Raw genomic sequence first — 18,443 nt, forward strand, 5'->3', positions numbered from 1 at the left:
CTTAAATATAGTGTAACAAAAAGAAACTACAGTGTAATTAGCAATAGAGCTTTATTATCTATATATAAATAGAGGTACATTGGTGTTGGAGGCGTGAGAGTTGTCTATCCATTATACTTGTTAGATACAAACCCATACAGACAAACAAGGACATATAAAAGACGTCACACCAAATTCAGGACTAGAAATAATTAAATTAATAAATAAATAAATGTTGATTTGTTTAAATTTCTAATATTCCTCCCATCCCTTGTCACACAATGTCACACTTCGTCAATATCATAATTATTTGATAAGCCACCAACTGCAACTATCAACTGATACATAATCACAGTCTGTTGTAAACTAGAACGAATTGCAACAGCGTTACATAAGCCTCAGCTTTTAAGATTCCTCCTCCCTTGTCACACATCGTCAATATCGTAATGTATTGACAAGTCACCAACTGCAACTATCAACTGATTCACGATCAGTTGATAGTTGCAGTATCGGAACCAAGTCCGTTTTAAAAAAGAAACAATTGCAACTGCGTTACATAAGCCTCAGCTTTTAAGATTCCTCCTCCCTTGTCACACTTCGTCAATCATTTTCGTCAAACCAAAACGTCAAAAGTAAGCGACAAATTTCACAGATTAAAATTGTCTGAAATCTCTTCAACTAAAGTAATTGTTGTAATGGTAGTTATCGTATTATTTATATTGCTTTAGTTTGAAGGTATACCGAGTGACAAGTCGGTGATAGCCTGGTAACTAAATTTGCAGACATAGTTCATTTGTGGAATTTGTTTCATATTGTGGGATGAACTACCGGCGACGCTTATGAACGTCAAGATTTTTGTATTAATATTTCTTTCCCAACTTATATAACAAAACTATTGCCATGCTCGTTTATTTATTTATTTATCCTTTATTGCACTATCTAAAATAATGTGCAATTGGCGAGCTTAATGGCCTATGGCATTCTCTACCAGCCAACTATTGGGTAAAAACAGAAAGCTGTTAAAGGGAAAAACATACTATTTGTATTTACCTAACTTAGGTAAATTTAGGTACGTTTGTGTACATAATACCGAATTAATTAACTAGGTAGTTACAAAATTAGCAATTAGCTTAATCTAATTAAAAAAAAGCTAATCTTACAATCATTAGACAGTCGAAAAGCATATTCAATATTAAACCTTATTAGTTACAATGAGATATCAAAATTACATTAAAGCATAACTCACTATGTGGTCTAAAATGACCACTTTAATTGTCACTTCATATAGAGAAGCACTTAATATCTAATCTTATATTTCTAACGGGGCCATCTATAAATTGCGTTAAACGAATTTCATAATATTTTACCTGGATCTTTTCACATCTCATCAAATTTGTGACGTCTGATATAATAATATCTTAATTATAATAATATAATCATACCTTTATTTGTCTCAAATAATAAACTATTCCAATTGCTGCTTATAAAATTTAAAAGTAATAATCAAGACCACGGTCTATAACTCAGAGGGGCAGTGAATCTCTCTCTGCTATTCAGTTATAGCCTACAAATTAATACAATAAAAAATCAACGATGACGATAGATTAAGTGCCAAACTGTCCTCTACTAACAAAGTAAACAAAAATGTGACAATAACTAAGCAAAATTACATTATATCTATAAATAATTAAATTAAGAAAAGCCATTTGAAAATTAATTTTATTGCTATATAAATACTAGATTTATTAACAAAATGTAACGTCACAAAAGTCATGACTCCTCCCACCCTTTGTCACACTGTGTCACACTTTGACACATTTCGTCGTCATATTGGTGACGTAATTTGTGGATGACCCCTTACAGGAAAGCAGTATTATCTGGACGAATTGATCCTTGAATTCAATTGAGCTTGAGGGGGGAAAGAAATTGGTAGTCATGGGGACCAGTAATCCTAATGTTTATACGGCCTGCCTAAACCTTCGTGGTAAACTCCTCATGATATACTACTTGACCTGACTTCATGCTCATCCTGACATCCTCCACTGGTGTCCGGCCAGCATATTTTTTTATACGATACGATGGTCACCAACAAGCGTGCGGTCCATCTGATTGTATATGGTTACCGTAGCCTATGAACGCCTGAAACACCAAATGTGTCACATGCGCGTTGTCGACCCATATATACCATTCTTGAAAAAAGCCACGCTGTAGTCTCTCCAGAAAATATCAGTAGAATACATGGTGTATTTCATTTCTGTAAAAAAAAAACTGACCACAGACACGGCCAAAGACAATACCATAAACCCAAAAACATCACATTATTTTTTTAAATCTATCAGGCAGTTTAAGTCTTATTGAATATTGCAAGTTATTGGATGTGTGAGCAAGTAATTGAGCAGTACTGGCGTGCCGGCGGCCACTTCTAGTTGCATATCCTCGTTTGCAGGGTCCTCAGTCTCGTCAGATGACACCGACATCTTCTCCTTACCTTCGAGGAGCAGGTCTGTTGATGTATTATCACCGGGAACTGTATCTATGAATACCTGTAGTGAAGTAGTTAATATTAGTAGAGTAAGTGATAATATAATTGTTACGAGTATATACGACCTACTTATTAATTTGTGAAATGAAATGAAATGATTTTATTTTGCGAGAAATGTGGTGTGCACAGATGTTATAAAGTACATATGGTTCCATACAATCCGTCTTATATGAAGACATGCAAAATTTTATATTAGTTATGCTTCTACAATTCTGTCTTTCAGATAGCTTATTACATTATTATATTATACAATTTTAAGAAATTATTATATCTATATTATTATTTAGTCATTATATGTCAATATTATTACTGTTATGTCATTACTATTATATTAATATTATCCAATTCTTAACTCATTTTACCATCAAAATTTAAAAATTCTTTTACTGTATAGAAACATCTCTCAATTAACCAGTTGCGTAATCTATTTTGAAAAATTTCAAAAGACATTTCTCTAATAGTTTGATGTATTTTGTTGTAAATTTTTATACACATTATTCTACAATTTTGATGAAATAGCGCACTATTTACTGCAGGCATTCTCAATTTTGTAGGATCTATTTAATATATTACGAGTAATAGTTTAGTTGTCAAATATAGATTGACATTATTGTAAATATATTATAAAAGGAGACAATAAGAATTATTCTGCTGCAAACGTACATATTATTTATAATAATAATAATAATAATCTCAGGACAATACACACAGCGCCATCTAGACCCAAGTTAAGCTAGCTAGAGCTTGTGTTATGGGTACTAGATAACTGATACATATACATAGATATTTTTTTTTTTGTAAATACACACATATTATACATAGAAAACACCCAGACCGATACAAACAATCATACTCATGAATACAAATGTTTGTGCCGTGCGAGGAATCGAACCCTCGACCATCGGCCGTAAAGCGGTGTGCTTGACCGCTAGACCACCGAGGTCGTCATTTATTTTATTTATTAGTAAACATATCATCTCAACAAAAAAGAACCCCACCACAACAATAATAGTGCAGTAAAATTTTAAATTAAACATGATGTGACCAGTTTTGGCGTAATATGGCGGGAGGTAATGATTTTTAACTGTATGACCTCAGAAATATATGTTCTGTTTTATATAGTTTATGTTTTTTGTGGAAATAAATATTATTATTATTCTCTTTTTTCACAGCTTAAGCTGGTGATTAGTACCGTTGTTATTAAAATAAAAGTTGCCTAAGTTCCGTATTACATCAGCTACCTGCTAAAAAAAGTCCCGTCAAAATCGGTCCAGTCATTTCAGAGATTAGCCGGCACAAACAGACAGACAGACATAAATCGTTAAAAGTATTATTTTGGTGTATGTACCGTATTTATATTCTTATATATATGCTTGCAGTAAAAAACGGTTATTTCAATATTACAGACAGACACTCCAATTTTATATAGGTATATGTATAGATTTCATTCCGCTACCTTTAGCATGTGCGAGACCACAAACATTCAGTGCAGAAACCTGACCATCGCTACTGGAAGTGCAGTTCAATTTTGACCGAAATATTACAAGTATAGGTAGAAATATTACTCTATAACTTGAAATATTTACATAGGTGATCACGTACCTCATCATCATCATCATCGTCTTCATCACATTCTTCACTGATACGGACGGTCGGCTGCGAGACATATCGAGGCGTGTAGTCGCTTTCGTCTGACGTGTAATCATCACTTTCATCACAGTCAAAGTAACGGCTCTGAAATTCAAAATATTTTATATTAATCGAATGGCGAACAGGCAGATTGCACAACCGTCACATATATACAGTAATATATAAAATTCTCGTGCCGCTGTATTTGTTACCACCACTTCCGTAACGGCTTGACAGATTTTTATGAAATTTTAGATGCATATTCAGTAGGTCTGCTAATCGGCTACTATCTATTTTTTATACCCGTAAGTGATAAGGGTTGTCCACTCCTAACATGATTTATTATTATTTGAAAAAAAAAAAATTTTTTTAATGTGACATTACAAATACATACAACCCTAAATTTTCACTCTTCAACCCTTATTTTTTAATAGCGATTTTATTTTATATAGCAAAACAACGTTTGCCGTTTACCGAGGAGAGAAATAATACCTACTAGCTGGGGACAGCTACTCCTCGGTAACATAATTTCTCTTCCATACTCAAGCTTCAGATTGAAGCACAGTTTACAAAGTAAAATATTCGACTACAGAAATAAACAAATGTAACATTGCACAGCGACCAACAAAACTAGTTTCTAATTTGGGTACTATAAACCGATTTTTTACCACAATGTTGGTAAACTAGCAAACGGCTTATCGGATGGGAAACGGTTTCCGTAGCCTATGAATATATGAAATACCATAGCTGTCACACACGCATTACACATTTTGCAACATTAATTCATATATTAATATACCTACTCAGCGAAAAGGGAATATATCAAGTATTGCGTTCACCACAAGTCCACAATGTACACATTGATTTCTCTGCGTATCCCATCGAGAATTGCAGTCGTGAGTGTAGTAAACTCATCTAAAAAATTTTCAACACAACTATCACAAAAGAAAATTTCGATTACGGCCGAAATTACAACTCCTGGATGTCAATAAACATGTTGATTTTCAGATATTATATAATATACTCGATTACCATATTTTTCACAGAATCTGCAATAATATGCATGGTTGATATATATATATGATGAAACGAAACGCAAAATTATCGACGTTATGTTGGCACGCCTGCGCAGTATCAGTTACGTTCCAGTCAACGCAAATTTTAAACAGTCGTTATAGAGTAAAAAGAAAATAAATAACACTTTGCATAACTATAATAATTTTAATTTTATTCCATAATGCTCTTTAGTTATTATATTTATTCTGTCCAATATTTGGAAGCTTGTCTAAATATATATATTTTTTTAATTATTGTATATGACTAAATTATATAATTTAATTACGATTTGAAAAAAAACCTAAATTTTTCATAATATATAAGTATTACAAAATTCCTAGGTTTTTTATTAAACTGGTACTCAAACTGAAAACCTAACATAGAGTGGGTAACACGGCTTATTAATCTGCCTTGTCTCCAGAGCCGTAAAAATAATAAATAAAAAAAACTGACGTCGTTGTCATTTACACGACTGTCAGTGCTATTAATCTGTCAAAAATGTCGAGGTCATCTGACGACACAAATAGATCAAATAAAATAATTTTCATCAAAACAAAGGCAACCCACATTATTATGAATCGTAATTAGTCATAAGTTAGACCATTGTCACCTTATTAAAGAACTGAACTGTGTTTGGTAATATAAAAACAAACCAATGTTATAAAATCGTGGTGTTTTTTTCCTTGTTAATGTTCATAATACTGTGAATTGACGACCATGGCTGCTGCGTTAGCTAACGACTCGCCCAAATATAGGAGCAGCTTGATATGCTGCAGTCCGAGGTCCGCAGACATTGGACCTGGCACGCCATCGTCGTCTTCCACGTCGGGCTGCGTTTCAGCGGACGATAGTTACGACTCGTACAACATACCAAAGTCTGTGAATAAAAAACTAAAGATTCACGGCTCTGCATCACGGGAGGAAGTCGAACGGGCCATAACACAGTGTAAGGAGCTCGTATTGTCGAGTCCACAGTGTTCAGACGAGAGGAAATGGTTAGTGAGATATTTAGTTGAGTTAAGATGGCGTTTGGAGGATTTAAAAGAGAACAACGGTGAGTCACGGCTGCATATCTCGATAAAGGGTCACCATTTTAATCGGCAGACGACAATAACAAATGGTAAGCAATACTGTGATCACTGCAGTGGCGTTGTATGGAGCATAGTGCAGGCGTCGTATGTTTGTAGCGATTGTGGTTATTTGTGTCATTATAAGTGCATAGATCATATTTGTAGGGTCTGTGCCCATGTTGTTATGACAGAGAAAGGTGCATTCGAAATGAGTATATGCCCTGAAAAGGGTCTCGCAGCCCAGGATTATAAGTGTGCAGAATGTGCGACCACTCTAACGTTTAAAGACTCGTGGAACGAACCCCGATTGTGTGATTACACCGGCTTGTATTTCTGTGGCACGTGCCATTGGAACGACATGTGTGCAATACCAGCTCGAGTTGTACACAATTGGGACTGGGAGAAGCGTTCCATTTCACGTCTAGCGTACCAAATGTTGATGCTATCGTGGACACGGCCTTACATAGATGTAGAGCAGATAAATTCAAAGCTGTTTAACTTTATAACGGAATTACAGTGGGTTCATAAAATGAGAAAGGATTTAGAATGGATGCGACGTTACTTGTGTGCTTGTAGGAAAGGCACTCTTCTGCTGTCTCCATTATTCATTCAGCTTGGAGATGTGAACAACAAATACAGCATGGCTCATTTACAAGCCATCAACGATGGAACTCTGGAGTCCGAACTGACAGAGTTAACAGAAATCTGTCGTGCTCACATAACAAAATGCCAGTTGTGTTCGGGTAAAGGTTACATATGTGAGATCTGTGGCAATAACGAAGTGATTTATCCGTTTGATAATGGTGCTATCATGTGTGACAATTGTAACTCTGTTTACCACAGAAGTTGCTGGCTTCGGAAAGGCCAAAATTGTTTGAAATGCATACGTATTGAGGAACGGAGAAAAAGTAAAATTAACGATGACAAAACAGATTCAAATATAGAATATGATATCGATAAATTTGTTGAATAATCTCTGGTTTTTTCCTCTATGTTCAGACTTAGATATTTTGTTATAGTTCTTTATTTTTATATACAGATTGTTAATAATTTTTAATTATTAATGAAAATAATAATCTTCTTAGTTGAAATCATGCATGGTATTATTTTATTATATAAAATCCTCACTAACTATATTTTAACAAAAACATTTTTTTTTTTCAAATAGTATCATCTTTAAATACTAACATGAATTAATATTTTAAGTATTAAACATTAAGTTTTATAACGCAAATAAAATAAAAACAATAAATATAAACTGTTAAGTAATAAATTGCATGTTTTACACTTTGTTGTTATAGCCGACTTCAAAATACGAGAATGTATTCATTACAATTGTATTTTATGTGTATATGTTGAGGAATGTCTTCCAAATGAGAACAAATTATAGAAATAATAATTTAGTAAACCATTTTGCTTTCAAAAAGAAAGCTTATGTATATTGCCTTTATGTATAGTCTACTCTAGAATGTATTTACTATCAATCCATCAATTTCAATCCAAGGCAGTATTAACATATCCATACTGTCCTTTTAATACATAATCAATACTAAATAAAAACAAATCAAAAATATTATTATTCATAATAATAAAACAAATCAAAAACATCTTATACATATAGGATATTTTAGTCTCTTATGTATGCCAATTTTATTTTCTACTAGCTATTCCTTCGACTTCGTTCTAGTGGAATTTTAGCTGTATTTTTCTAAAATAAAAGTTGCCTACTGGCAAAAATAGTCCCGTCAAAATTGGTCTAACCATTTCGGAAATTAGCCGAAATAGACAGACAGAGAGACAGACAAAAATTGTAAAAAATGTTATGTTGGTGTATTAGTACCGTATTTATATTCATATGCATTTAATAAAAACGGGTATTACAAACAGACACTCCAATTTTATTTATATGTATAGATACATGAACACCCATGCGAAGCCGGGGCGAGTAGCTAGTCATATTATAAAATTTAAAAGAATGGACCTTAAACTAGAATGGAGATCTGTATCTTAGAAATCCAGGCTTACATCTCTATAGACCGAACTGGTTTTTTTTGGCAGGTAGCTGATGTAATAAGGAGTAACTTAGGCTACTTTTATTTTAGAAAAATAAAGTTAAACTCCACGCGGACGAAGTCGCAAGTACAGCTAGTTATTTATATAAACCTTCCTCTAGAATCACTCTATCTATTAAAAAAACCGCTTCAAAATCCGTTGCGTAGTTGTAAAGATTTAAGCATACATAGGGTGTTTTATACTGTGTAATGATAAGAGGTGTCCCTACATATATTTGTGTTAAAATTTGTTGAAGAAAATATTTAATATAATATAATATAGATGAAATTGAGAAAAAAACAACAGTTATTTTCTTAAAGAACAAAGTTGGCCATGCAGATATTGATTTTTGTTTATTTGCTTTATTGAGCAATAAAATTTGGTACAAAATGATATAATGGTATAGAATTCACTCCCAGTCAACCTTTGAGATGTGCAGACTCTACCACTACAGACTACTCTATTACAGACTCTTATGATATGTCAAATCTACCGTCAGTTCGGAATTTCGAGATGAGAACTGACAAGAAACTCAGCTCGAATTCTTTTCAAATAAATGTTGTACATGTTTACAATATTACATTTTAATTTTTAAATTCAAATCTGGGAGAATAGTGTGACCACAATATTTATAATACTTTCTAAGAATTTGTAATAATAGTTAACTATTTTTCATATTCTACCTCATAAGGGGATTTTGCTAAAATGACTAGTTAGAGTTCAGGGTTTGGTTTTTGTTCCATTTCAATTAATTTACATGTAAATTTAGGTATACTTTGTGCAAAGTCGTCTGTGTGTATCTCTGTCTCACCTATGTCAGTCGCTAGGCAGATGCTTTGTAAGCTGTTTCGATTGAAGGGGAGATATGGCAGGGAAATTACAGGGTGTTACATGAAGACATCTTAGTCCTAGGGTATGGCACGCTTAAATACCACGGGCCAGGGGCGGAATGTGAATTTGTGGGGCCCTGGGCTAAATCTACTTAGGAGCTTACCTACCGTACCCAATTATATTACTCAACTAAAAAAATTAACAGCGACCAGAAATTCCCCGTTCCTTTACGATAGACGCGCACTTACATGGGTTGATTAATATCAGGGTTGCCAACCTTATGATAGATTTCTAACATTCTAGATTTTTTTTTATATTCTAAATATCATTTCAGTGGGGACTGGACTGCAGCCCAAAAAGCCCTTAGGTAGATCCACCCCTGTCACGGGCATCATAATGATAATGTGATATCCGTGATGCTGTTTATGTCATTAGGCGATTTTTTTGAAGTGAAACTTCTATATAGATTAGTGGAAAATGTAATAGTATTTTTCGGTCACAAAAAAGCGTTACCGTCGCGTATAGAGAGTAGACGATATATCGTGATGTCCGTGGAAATTTCAGTTCTCACTTACACAGACACATGTTATGCTACGTTTACATTCAGCCGCTTCCCCTGTCACTCGCGCTGCCGGAAATATTGCCGGGCGACAACTGAGCGAGAGGGCTGAATGTAAAAGCACACTGCCATTCGCGCTGCCAGTCCTTTGACTCGCGCACGAAAAACCGACAATCGAGGGGGCGCCGGGCAGCGCGAGTGGCAGCGCCAATGGCATGGGAAGTGTTTCCACTCGTGTTTACACTCTCGCGCTGCTCATTTCACTGCCCACTCGGGCTGAGTGTAAATTGAGCATTAAAAATAATTGATGGCATTGATTTCTTTTTTTTTTATCACGTAATTAGGCGATTTTAACGGTTGATAGAAAAATGGTGGAACCACCTGCGCTTAAGGTTTACGCTGGCGGGCCACCAGTGGAGGATGATAAGATGAACATGAGGTCAGGTCAATTAGAAGCATCTTGGCCAATGACAATTTACCACGATGGTTACCAAGGGGAACCGTATGGAGGACATCCTAATATGGTATATTGCTAGCTATGGTGTTTTTAGTCCACATTACTAACAATCCCCTTCCCTCCTGTAATTAAGCGATTGCCATTTACAATCTGGTGGACAGCTCGTTTGCCATTCAGATATCATAAAAAAATCAGATGTTGGTCAAATTGGCTCAAATAATTTCTTAGTACCTGTTATAATATTTATAATCGTAAGTTTAAATTCAACGAATATGGCTTTAAAATATATAAGGAATATAATTGTCGCTTAGCATAAGGCGAACCGTATGCTTATTTGGCATGTGTATAGAATAAAAAATGTAATCCCACAGATGCGAATAATTTGTGATAATGTAATAAATAAAGATTGTTTCTATAAACTCGTGTGTATTATTTTAACTTTATTTTATCTTATTGTGACAGAATAATTTCTTTTATTGGAATTATTAGTCGACATTATTAACAATGGCATCCCGCCAGGTTTTTTTTTATTCTTTACTAGCTGATCCCGCACACTCCGTTCCGCCTCAGAATAAATTTCTGAACGCACCCCGTTTGACAGTTTGTATGGGAAAATAAAATTGTTGTTTTTAGTATTCTCCATGCAATTTCTTCATATTTTATCACCGTTTAAGCCTTCCCTGGACTTTAATGAATATTTCAAGACTAAAATCAGCCAAATCGGTTCAGCCGTTCTCGAGTTTTAGCGAGACTAACGAACAGCAATTCATTTTTATATATATAGATTAAAGATTAATAAAAGTCCTTATCTTTCCCATTTCGTTCATTTTGTAAATTGATCCCATCGTACCTGAATCTTAATAAGAATACTAATAAAGTCAACAAACAAAAAGAAACTAGATAAAGTAAGAATAGAAAAAAGTGCCATTAACCCTTTCTCCTCCAATGTCTTTCTCCTCCAGTGTCACTCGACATAGAGTAATAGTTCTTGTTTAGCGTGGAGCTGGTGGAATAAAAAAAGGCTTGGAGTGGAAAGAGTTAATACTATTGTATGGTATTAAAGTAATAAGTAATAAATATTTTTACTTCAAAATAAAAGTAATCAATAATTATGACTTCAAAGTAAAAATTCTTACTTATATAATGTTACTGAAAAATGCGAAAGTAACCCTCTGCCTGTCTGACTGTCTCGCTTTCAAACCAAAACTAACGAACCGATTTAAATGATATTTGGTACATAGATAGTCTAGACCCTGATAAAGGACTTAGATTACTTTTTAATATGAAAAAAGATTGAAAGGGGAGTTGGAAAAATAAGTATCAAGCTTCTAGCTTAAAAATGACGATACTTCCATACAACTTTGTATGAGAGTAAAGAAAGTTGTATGCTCCCAGTCCCAACCTTGTATGAAAGTATCGTCCTTTTTAAAGCTAAAATTGAACATTATTTTTCTAAAATAAAAGTAGCCTAAGTTACTCCATATTACATCAGCTGTCTACCAAAAAATGTCCCGTCAAAATCGGTCCAGCCATTTCAGAGATTACCCGGAACAAACAGACAGACAGACAATAATTGTAAAAAATGTTATTTTGGTGCATGCACCGTACTATTACGATTATTTCAATATTACAAACAGACACTCCAATTATATTTATATGTATAGATATACCAGGGGTCCATAAAATTCCACTAACCTGACAATCGAGGCACCGACAGGACTCTCTGTAGGAGCAATTGGTTAGGACGTGCTCCAAATGCTGCAAATATTGGATCTGGTCGGTGTCCATTCTCTTCTTGCGCCGGGCCAGCGACGCCAGGAAGGTGAGGGGGGAGATGCGCCGACGTGGTTTCGTCTTTGGAGTTACACTGCTGACAGTCATCTTTATCAGATCAGATCTCATACAGCCTTATGCTTAGATATAAGTGAGAGCCTGATTGTAGAAAATAGAGTCCAACTCACATTTGTTTTCAATGGGATTTTAGAAATGGGATTAGTCGACATTACTAACAATGGCATCCCCCCAGGTTTTATTTATACTTTATTAATAAAAGTCCTTATCTTTCCTATTTCGTCCATTTTGTAAATTGGTCCCATCGTACCTGAATCTTAATAAGAATACTAATAAAGTCAACAAACAAAAAGAAACTAGATAAAGTAAGAATAGAAAAAAGTGCCATTAACCCTTTCTCCTCCAATGTCTTTCTCCTCCAGTGTCACTCGACATAGAGTAATAGTTCTTGTTTAGCGTGGAGCTGGTGGAATAAAAAAAGGCTTGGAGTGGAAAGAGTTAATACTATTGTATGGTATTAAAGTAATAAGTAATAAAGTAGATTGTAGAAAATAGAGTCCAACTCACATTTGTTTTCAATGGGATTTTATGTTGATATATCTTATATATAAAATTCTCGCGTCACAGTTTTCGTTCCCATACTCCTCCGAAACGGCTTGACCGATTCTCATGAAATTTTGTGAGCGTATTGAGTAGGTCTGAGAATCGGCCAACATCTATTTTTCATCCCCCTATATGTTAGAGGTAGTCCACCCCTAATATTTTTTTTTTTATTTTAGGCAAAACAACGTTTGCCGGAACAGCTAGTATAATATAATATCAATATCCCAGGACAATTCACACAGCGCCATCTAGTTCCAAGCTAAGCAGAGCTTGTGTGAGACAACTGATATAAATACATGGATACATTTTTTTTGTAAATAAATACATATTATACATAGAAAACACCTAGACCGAAACAATCATACTCATGAATACAAATGTTTGTAACGTGCGAGGAAGCGAACCCACGACCATCGGATAGTAAAGCGGTGTGCTAAACCACTAGACCACCGAGGCTGTCATTACATTATATTACAACAGCCTTGTGCTTTGGCCACCTTGGTGGTTGAGCCGTTTAGCATACAGTGTTACTACTAATGTTCGCGAGTTCGATTCCTCGTTTACTCAGCAGTTCACATAGCGCCATTTAGTCCCAAGCTAAGTAGAGCTTGTGTTATGGGTACTAGACAACTGATATTATTACTTAGATATTTTTTTATGTAAATTCATATACATAACTAGCTCTTGCCCGCGGCTTCGCTCGCGTTAAGAAGTATTATTATTAATTAGGTATAGTTTATGCGGCTTTACTTTTGTTTCCTTTCTTAGGGAATGGCTATGTCATAGTAGCTTTATGCATGCAAAGTCTCAGCCCGATCGGTGTAAAATTGACAAATTTTCATACAAACTCTCATCCCCTAATTTATCCCCTTGGGAGTAGAATTAATCAATATACTTTTTTAACGGATGCCTACGTCATAAGATCTACCTGCATGCCAAATTTCAGCCCGATCCGTCCAGTGGTTTGGGCTGTGCGTTGATAGATCACTATGTCAGTCACCTTTGAGTTATATATATTTAGATTTTGATACTGCACTCCTCACATGACTCTCCATTTGCACGTGGAGACAATTTCTAAGTAATTTCTTAGTTAACACCTAGAGGCATTTTCTCCCAGTCGTCTATGGTTGACTGGGTGTAAGAAGAGAGTTTAAGAGTATAAACACGAAAATTTTATATATTACATAAAAAAAATGGAATTGAAACCAAACCAAGCTTGTTTGCCATTTCCGTTAAATAAAAAAGTTATTTTTTGACATCACAACATACTTATTTCCAAGGGAATTGAGCAGTGCCGGCCGCATCTCGGCGTCTCTTTCGCACAGTGCCGTCTCGCTCGTGCGTCTGTTAGTTCGTCTTTTTATACCACTGCCGATGTCCAATTTGTCATCTGAAAGAAAATCATGGCAATAATCTTTACTTGTCTCAAACAAAAACTAATACAATTGCTGCCCATACAATAATAAAATTTAAAAGTAATGTAGGTGACAAAACGGTCTATAACTCAGAGGGGGCAGTGAGTCCATCTTCTCTGCTATTCTGTTATAGCCTTTATTAGTAAATTAATACAATAAGCTATCAACGACGACGATAGCACATTAAGTTCTAAACTACTAACAAAGTAGTAAGTACATAATAATTGACAATAACAAACTTAAATATATATACATATACATCTAAATATTAATCAGGATTACTTACAAATATAAATAAAAAATGTTGTAACTGGCTAATCAGATATGTATTTTATATTCTAAATTTGTATTTGAATTTATAGTTCTTTTATATTACATTCTTGTTTTTGATAATTCAATTCATTCTTTCTGTTCCTATATGTCAGTCTATTATTAATATATTTTCTCTGTTTTTACCAAGTCTTTTTTTCTTATTACTACAACAAAAAATAATATCAGCACAGTCAACCAGGGGCTCAGAGTGGGATAGCAGTTTAAAATATTATATAACTAGCAAACTATACGTAAGTACTACGTCGCCCGAGACACGTTCTTATTGATCCCGACGACGGCAGTTAACCTCCCTACGGGTCCTCCCGTTCCGTTCCGAACACACGACACCGTCCTCGCCGGCGAAGACAACGACCTCAAACACACCTTACTGCACAATCAAGTGGGCGCTTACGCGCGCCCGGTGTGGAGCGCCCCACACCGTTGCCCCCGGTCGCCCCTCAGATTGATTCCCCGTCCAATTCAAACGGGGATCGAAATTACGACGGCCTGAGCCGAGGTTAGAACCCTTAAAGGTGCTCTCATACTAAAGTCGTATCCGTCAGGCGGGCGGGAGTTAGAATAGAATAGAATAGAAAATCATTTATTCAAATAAACTTAATTTAAGCAGTTTTGAATAGTCAACATTTTTTTAGTTGTCTTCACTGTTGGTCTTCAGCCGTTCCATAAGTCTTTACTTTGATTTTGAGTGCCATCCGCACTCGCCCCCTATCGTCCGTTGAAGCTGTAAAGGCCAGCTGCGGCCTACAGCATTAGAGTAGTCCGAAAAAAAAACCGCAGTCTTACCCCGATATGTTTTCTTCATACAAAATGTTTTTTTTTATAACACAGGGAACAAACGAGCATGCGGCTCACCTGATGGTAAGTGATTACCGCCGCCCATGAGCACCCGCAGCACCAGGGGAATTGCAAGTACGTTGTCGGCCTTTTAAAAAGGAATAAGCTCTTTTCTTGAAGGTTTCAATATCGTATCGGTTCGGAAATACCATTGCTGGAAGGTGATTCCACAATGTGGTTGTGCGAGGCAAAAAGTTTCTAGAAAACCGTACTGTGGAAGACCGCCATTCATCCAGATGATCAGGATGGTATTTCAGTTTCTGGCGGGTGGTACGGTGGTGAAACTCAGCAGCTGGTATTAATCCGAACAATTCCTCAGAACACTCCCCGTGATATATGCGGTAGAAAATGCACAGAGATGCAATATCACGCCGCAAAGCCAATGGGTCGAGTCGAGGTTACACCCTATAGCACCACCACCAGCATGTATCTGTATGTTTTTTCTAAAGGATGAATATGGAATGGTGCACCCACCTGCGCTAACGGTTTACGCTGGCGGGGCACCAGTGGAGGGTGATAAGATGAACATGAGGTCAGGTCAGTTATTATATCGTGATATAAAAAATCACCTGATGTATCTGTTTGGTCGCAGTAGCTCCAGTTGCTAGTTGCGTTCGAGCAGCTATTGTTGTCTCTATCCGTCTGTTCCGTCCACGTCTCGCTAACTGACGGGTTCCTGTATATAGTTTCTGTGGATGCGTTTCCATTTTCAACGTCGCACTGTGACTCCGGCTGCTGGAGGACCTGGTGGAATGGAGATAGGATCCTCATTATTATGTCATTAACGGCCTCGTCGCTTTGCTTCCAATGGTCGCGGGTTCGATTCCTCGCGCGATGCATTTTTATCATGAGTATATTTGTTCGTATTGATGTGAGTATTTTCTATATTATATTATGTATGTATTTATATCTACTCCCAAGACAATTCACACAGCGCCATCTAGTCCCAAGCTAAGGAGAGCTAGAGGGTACTAGACAACGGATACAAATACATTTTTTTTTTATAAAATATGAGCATGATGTCACGCCAGTTAACCGATGGTGGCCAATTTACCGGTATTTACTAGGATTATTTCGGTTGGATTATATAGATAACAGTAGAAACAACCACTGTTCATAAGGTTCTAATTTGCAAACTTGATATCTCCAATATACCTAACAATTTTTTTAACGTATGATAATGGAAAGGTACTCCTTCGCTAACGGTTTACGCTGGCGGGGCACCAGAAGACAATGGTAAGACAATGGTAGGATGAAAAAGAAGTCAGGGCATCGTAGGAATATCACCAGGAACTTATCACGATGGTTTCCAAGGGGAACCGCGTGGTGTTCAACCTGACATGGTGCGTTATTGCCCATTACTAACAATTCCATTTCCCCCCAATAATAGATATTCCCCGTTATTAACAATCCCTCTGTGGTAGTATAGAAACTCTTTATAATACTATGATTTGTTTTTTTATTGTCTTGTCATATTGTAACATTTCAACATGTATATCTTACTAGCATTTTAGTTGAATTAAACCAATATTTCCTTATGGTCTATATCGTTTTGTATCACCCTCCCTCCCGTTACGATGTATTTAAACGTATAGGTAGATGTAAAAATGAAAAGCATGCTTGCACGTGTATATCTATATAAAAAAAATATATTGTTTTGGTCACGCGGAAAGGACCTAGTTTGCAATTGTGGATGCATGCACTTAGACGTAGGGAAGTCTCTGGCAATATTTATTATATCCGATAGATTGTGCATATTTCATTACCTGGTAATGAGCACGGTTGCCCAGAAAAAAGACTGCTCCAGATCCTCCTGTAGTCATTTCCTGTAATAAAATTAAAAAAACATTATAAAAATATAACCTCCACACATATAAAATATTGCTACATTTTAAGAATAACGGAACGCACGAAATATTTTATTTTTTATTTTTTAAATAGATATTATTGATGGATGCATTTCCGGTAGTTATAAATTTATTGCCATAGTATTCGATTTATTATTACACAATTAATTTATTTATAAAAAACATATTTACCTATAAAATTATTGGACGTATTTTATATTAATTTTTAGTATACATATGAAAAGATAATATAGATTATTTTGTTTCTCATGTCATTTTAGTGGTCAGGTTGTTGGTTGTCAGAAAATTGACGGTATTTTGACTTGCGCAGTACATTGACTGTGTTGCTAGGTGATATTAAAGATTCCCTTATGTAGGGTAAATTTTTATAGTTTTAGATTTATTTTAAATAACTACGATTAAAAATATTTATATGTACTAATCGATATGTTATATAAATTTTAAGTTACAAACCAAATATATAATGAATCATAGATATATGTATCGTACATGCTAGCGGCGTATGTCTTGCTTCAACGGATGTAGTAAGTACTTACTTCCTGACGGAAGCATTGTTATTCCATACCAATTGCTTTTATGAAAACATTCAAGTTGCATCACTTGCAACGTCGTTCAAGTTAAAGGATGTAGCAATAGATGGCGTTTTCTAAGATGTTGAATGAATATTATTATTAAAACTGTTTTGTAGGAAGATATGCGATATTAATTTAAAATTAAATATATTTATCCTTCGTTATCATTAATTAAGGTTTTTATGACATTAAAATTAATTAGGTATGTAGGTTAATAATGTTTTTTTTTTCAAAACATAAGATTTCAAAATAGGAGTCAAATTCGCCACACTGGTGCTGTAGGCAGTCATTGTCAAGTTCAAGCATTCGTCATTCTAAAGTGTCGCGGGTATCCAAATACAGTCTAGCAATTTCTTCTAGTCGACAGAATGGCAAATGTTGAAGTTATGTTCTTATGCGACATGGAATAAGATCTAAATTTGGGTGTGCGGTGCACTTGATTGAAGCGGCTGCACAGGACCACTCTACCATGTGACTGCGGACTCCCTGAGCGAAACTAGCAGCCTTTCATATAAGTAGTTACGGGGAAAGGAATTTTCATAGCGCGATTCAGGTCTGCAGATTAATGAGAAGTGTAGAGATTTTATTTTGAAATAAGAATACAACATACTTTTAAAAATACCAGTAAAAGTTTCTAAATAGCATGCATAGTACAACAACTTGTGTGAAACGAAATTGCATTTTCCATGCACTACTAGGGTTCTAATATCAGTGGGTAATTTTAATCTTGGAAACTTTGTCAGAAAATCCTTTCATTCCCTTATGATTGATAAGAAATCTACCAAAAACTTATTGGATATGGGCATTCCAGAAAGTGTTGAATGAAATATCTTCTAAATTTAAATTAAGTTC

General features: G+C 35.3%; 2 protein-coding genes across 2 annotated transcripts; one reads left to right on the forward strand and one right to left on the reverse strand.

Moving 5' to 3' along the window:
• Nucleotides 1–1,798: 1,798 nt before the first annotated feature.
• On the reverse strand, nt 1,799–17,279 carry LOC131852274 (uncharacterized). Its single transcript, XM_059202933.1, has 7 exons — nt 17,191–17,279; nt 16,918–16,977; nt 15,721–15,895; nt 13,839–13,959; nt 11,871–12,042; nt 4,124–4,255; nt 1,799–2,522 (listed from the first exon to the last, which is right to left on the reverse strand). Exons 2-7 carry the CDS (start codon nt 16,972–16,974, stop codon nt 2,331–2,333), a joined length of 849 nt encoding a protein of 282 aa, XP_059058916.1. The 5' UTR covers nt 16,975–16,977; nt 17,191–17,279; the 3' UTR covers nt 1,799–2,330.
• Nucleotides 5,694–7,311, forward strand: LOC131852273 (differentially expressed in FDCP 8 homolog). Its single transcript, XM_059202932.1, has one exon. It carries the CDS (start codon nt 5,924–5,926, stop codon nt 7,247–7,249), a length of 1,326 nt encoding a protein of 441 aa, XP_059058915.1. The 5' UTR covers nt 5,694–5,923; the 3' UTR covers nt 7,250–7,311.
• Nucleotides 17,280–18,443: the final 1,164 nt, after the last annotated feature.

This window comes from Achroia grisella, unplaced genomic scaffold (genome assembly GCF_030625045.1).
Source record: "Achroia grisella isolate CSIRO2021 unplaced genomic scaffold, CSIRO_AGI_Agris_v1 utg841, whole genome shotgun sequence".
NCBI classification, from domain to species: Eukaryota; Metazoa; Arthropoda; class Insecta; order Lepidoptera; family Pyralidae; genus Achroia; species Achroia grisella.

Bases quoted from the DNA above. Each gene is read 5' to 3' on its own strand.
- LOC131852273 (XM_059202932.1), top strand. From the start codon at position 5,924: ATGGCTGCTGCGTTAGCTAACGACTCGCCCAAATATAGGAGCAGCTTG.
- LOC131852274 (XM_059202933.1), bottom strand. From the start codon at position 16,974: ATGACTACAGGAGGATCTGGAGCAGTCTTTTTTCTGGGCAACCGTGCT. The intron at 12,043-13,838 runs GTATGTTGTGAT...GACTGTCAGCAG, and splicing joins CTCAATTCCCTTGGAAATAA to TGTAACTCCAAAGACGAAAC. The intron at 4,256-11,870 runs GTTAGTGGAATT...TTTGAATTTCAG, and splicing joins GTCGGTGCCTCGATTGTCAG to AGCCGTTACTTTGACTGTGA.